The 4455-nt window shown below is 38.7% G+C and overlaps 1 protein-coding gene across 1 annotated transcript; it reads left to right on the forward strand.

Moving 5' to 3' along the window:
* The first annotated feature begins 1306 nt into the window (after positions 1 to 1306).
* Positions 1307 to 4455, forward strand: LOC117305582 (tripartite motif-containing protein 2-like). Its single transcript, XM_033790462.1, has 2 exons — positions 1307 to 2579; positions 3842 to 4455. The coding sequence occupies exons 1-2, from the start codon at positions 1307 to 1309 to the stop codon at positions 4453 to 4455; spliced, it is 1887 nt and encodes a 628-aa protein (XP_033646353.1).

The raw sequence follows: 4455 nt of genomic DNA on the forward strand, positions 1-4455 counted from the left end.
AGTGCCGAACCAATGAGTCCCAAATCCCATTGGTATTAAACTATTTGTAAACTGACTAAATAGATGCCTATGGTTGTTTCAAAGCTGATTGAAAATTGCTACATCAAAGAAATCTTCATCTTCACTTAGAATGTTTTAACATTCTAAGTGAACATGAAGATTTGACATTGAATGATGAAATATTAAATTGTTTTATTACATTCCCATCTAATGTACAATACATGGTTCAAATTGATGTAGATTAGCAAGAGTAGTTCAGACAAACTGAATGTTAACTATTTTGATTTGGGGTTTGAACAAAGACAAATTTAGGCCTACTAGAGTGGGACTTGAACCAACGACCCCTGGAGTGCGTTTTGGCGACCCCAACCAAAAACTGTTTCTGACGTCACAACCAAAACAGTAACCGAGCTCACAAGTCGGTTGTCGTTCAGTCTGAACAGCAGAACCAACGACCAACAACCGAAACAGTTTTTGGTTGGGGTCGCCAAAACGCACTCCTGGATATATTTGCTGGCGCTCTACTGGCTATGAGCTGACTGGCTATGAGCTGACTGGCTATGAGCTGACTGGCTATGAGCTGACTGGCTTTGAGCTGACTGGCTATGAGCTGACTGGCTATGAGCTGACTGGCTATGAGCTGACTGGCTTTGAGCTGACTGGCTTTGAGCTGACTGGCTTTGAGCTGACTGGCTATGAGCTGACTGGCTATGAGCTGACTGGCTTTGAGCTGACTGGCTATGAGCTGACTGGCTATTAACTGACTGGCTATGAGCTGACTGGATGGCATGGTTGGCTTGTGCGTATAGCGCTCACCTCTCACCAAGATGACTCCGGTTCCATTCCTGGCCAGGGCCATATGTGAGTTGAGTTGTGCGTTGGTTCTCTGCTGTGCCACGAGGGTTTTCCAGACCATCTGGTTTTTCTCCCTTGGGAAAAATTGAACACTTTCGATCTTGGCTGTGCTCCGTGGTCATAATGGGTTGATGTGGCTGGCAGCCAAAGGCGCCCAGGTTGCATGCCAGCTTCTTGAACACGTTGTAGCCGCATCCTTCGCAATTCAGCTCTTAGCTGCGAGTAAGGATGATTATTATCCAGCCCTGTATTGTCAGTCGCTCTATGTTGGCTAGATAGCTCAGTTGGTATACAAAGCACTGCCATGTTAATCTGGAGGTCCATGGTTCCAGTCCCACTCTAGTGATAATGTTTGTTCAAACACAAATCAATTAAAATTTATCCGGTCAGTTTCCCTTGTGGTTTATAATATTTGATTAACGAGTTTGTTATTTTTTTTATTCAGATCAAAATGGCGTTTTCTAAACCAGCACAAGTTTCAGCTCTAGAGAAAATCCGAAAGGATTATCTGGAGTGCAGTATTTGTCAAGAGGAGTACACGGAACCCAAACTACTAGACTGTCTTCACAGCTTGTGTAAATACTGTTTACTTGAATATCACACTACCAACTACAAAGATGCAAAGATGCTTATTTGTCCTTTGTGTCGAAGGGAGACACAACTTCCTGAGACGGGTGTTGAAGATTTCAAGAGTAATTTCATTTTAACTGGTCTTGCAGGTCAACTGGAGCAGGTCAGTTCACTTGAACACAGCAAGTTGGTCTGTAATTTATGTGATGAAAAAAACAACGCAACACATTTCTGTTATGACTGCCCCATGTTTATTTGTGCAAACTGCTACAAAATGCACAAGAAAATTCCCTCGTTGTTAAGCCATACAGTAGCTACTTTGAAAGATGTTAGAGATGGGAAAACTGCAATGAAAAAGACAAAACCCAAACGCCATCCAGAATGCCAAACTCATGAAGGTGAAGTGATGAGGTTCTACTGTGCAACATGTGGTGTGATGATTTGTAGAGATTGTACTGTCATAGATCACTGTAAACCACAACATGAGTATATTGACTGCAACCAAGCCTCATCCATATACAAACAGTCATTGGCTCAACTCTTTAATCCCCTTGAAGAAACCATGAAGAAGCTTAAACAATCTCAAGCAACTGCCTCAACAATGAAAGACAACCTAAACATTGCAGTTAAGAGAACCATGGCAGACGTGAAGAACAGAGCGGATGAGATCAGGGCTGAGGTAACAGCTCAAGAACGTCGCATCATGGATGAAATACAAACCATCCTTAAAGATCGGAACAAGAAATTGGAGGAATTTGAGCAGGCAGTGAGTGTAAACTTGCAGCAAATAAAGCATTCACTGCAGACTGCCAAAGATGTCAGCAAGAATTCATCAGTGCCTGACTTCCTTGCAAGCTATCCAACAATCAGTACAGACTTGATGGGACTCATAGATCAAAATCAACCCAAGATAGATTCGACCCTCGACCATCTGAGATTCAATCCAGGAGTTTGTGACATCTCCCTGGGTAGTCTGATTATGAAGGAGCCAAAGTGGGAGCTTAGTTTGGAGTGTGGTGAAGGAACCAATGTGACTTGGGGTATTGATGCCTCTGTACCTGGGGATGAGATGGCAGTGGCAGACCTCTGCAATAAAAGAGTGGCAATCTACGACACTAAGGGACACCAGAAGAAATCTATCCCACTATCAAGCTGTAAGTTCCCTACAAATCATTTAGTCAGGGGTATATTGTTGTAAATCTCAGATATAACTGTGGAAAAATACTCTTGTTTGGTTTTCAAGGTGACAGTCAAAGAGTATTCAATGAAAATAAGGATTTAATCTACTTTGCAACGCCACAATCAAATCTGAGAACTATTTATAAAACATTGTTTGCTTTTCTCAACTCAAGTCAATCATTAAAATGTTCAAACATCACAGCATTGGTTGTGATCAATACAAGGTTTCCATGGTAGTCAAACTGTATGTAATGAAATTGAATGGTTCTTGCTATTTCACTGTACCTTGTAGACTAGGACTACATTCATCCGCTGCATGATCACTAAATCCACTCTGCTGCAGTCATTCTCAATAATTGACATTCCTCTAATTAAAACCAACAAAAGCAGTTTAATACCAAATTAATATTAAATAAATAAATTAATAAATAAATAATTATTTTGGTGAAAACAGAAAAGAAGAGTTAAAAAGAATGAATTCAATACTATTTTGTTTTTGATTAATAGTAACCTTGCTAATATGAACAAATTGTTGTTTATTGTTCTACTGTATGTCATTGTTACATGTATGATTGTAAATTGTTGTTTATTGTTCTACTGTATGTCATTGTTACATGTATGATTGTAAATGGTTGTTTATTGTTCTACTGTATGTCATTGTTACATGTATGATTGTAAATTGTTGTTTATTTTTCTACTGTATGTCATTGTTACATGTATGATTGTAAATTGTTGTTTATTGTTCTACTGTATGTCATTGTTACATGTATGATTGTAAATTGTTGTTTATTGTTCTACTGTATGTCATTGTTACATGTATGATTGTAAATTGTTGTTTATTGTTCTACTGTATGTCATTGTTACATGTATGATTGTAAATTGTTGTTTATTGTTCTACTGTATGTCATTGTTACATGTATGATTGTAAATTGTTGTTTATTGTTCTACTGTATGTCATTGTTACATGTATGATTGTAAATTGTTGTTTATTGTTCTACTGTATGTCATTGTTACATGTATGATTGTAAATTGTTGTTTATTGTTCTACTGTATGTCATTGTTACATGTATGATTGTAAATTGGAAGCTATACAAAGAGCTTTTACAACACAGGAAACATTCAATTAAAAAATGATCTCTTTTTTATTTTTACAAAAATCAAATTATTGAAAGTTTTTTTTCAAATGAATATTCATTCATTATATTGGTTTCTATCCGTTTGTTTATCTGTTTTCCAGGCCCTCAGGCTGTTGCTGCATTCCAGAATCAGTTAGTGATTGTAGATGGGACCAACTCTGTCAAGATGTACAATAGGAATGGCAACAAGATGTTTGAATTCCACACAGTGCCTCATAGTGAAGTGGGCAAGACATCAGTAGACCTTTGGAGTGTAGCAGTCATAAAGGATACAATCATGGTCGGGGATTGGAATAGGTCAGTTATAACTAAACACAGATCCAGTGATGGTTCCCTCATTGACACTGTTTCAGTTCAGACTAAACCTTGGTTCTTGGCCATTGACAGCAAGGACAGAGTTGTGATCAGTGGTAAGGGGAAACAAGTAGACATTGTTGGAGTCAATGGTACTACACTATTCAGCATCAATCCAAAGATCAATAGTCAACAAGTTACATCCTGCAGAGGTGTATGCTGTGACAGCTCAGCTATCTACATTGCAGTGTGGAATGGGGTTGTTGGCAATTGTCATATTCATCAGTATGACACTCGGGGTAGATTTATCAGCTGTATTGCTCAGGGTCTGTACAGCCCATGTGGAATCTCATTGACATCAGATGGTCAGCAGCTTGCAGTGGCAGACTGGACCTCAGTGAAGATTTATAACAAGGTGTAA

The sequence above is a fragment of the Asterias rubens genome (assembly GCF_902459465.1).
Source record: "Asterias rubens chromosome 8 unlocalized genomic scaffold, eAstRub1.3 super_scaffold_89, whole genome shotgun sequence".
Taxonomy (NCBI): Eukaryota; Metazoa; Echinodermata; class Asteroidea; order Forcipulatida; family Asteriidae; genus Asterias; species Asterias rubens.

Coding starts and splice junctions, on each gene's coding strand:
- LOC117305582 (XM_033790462.1), top strand. CDS start 1,307: ATGGCGTTTTCTAAACCAGCACAAGTTTCAGCTCTAGAGAAAATCCGA. Junction 2,580..3,841: donor ATCTATCCCACTATCAAGCT/GTAAGTTCCCTA, acceptor TCTGTTTTCCAG/GCCCTCAGGCTGTTGCTGCA.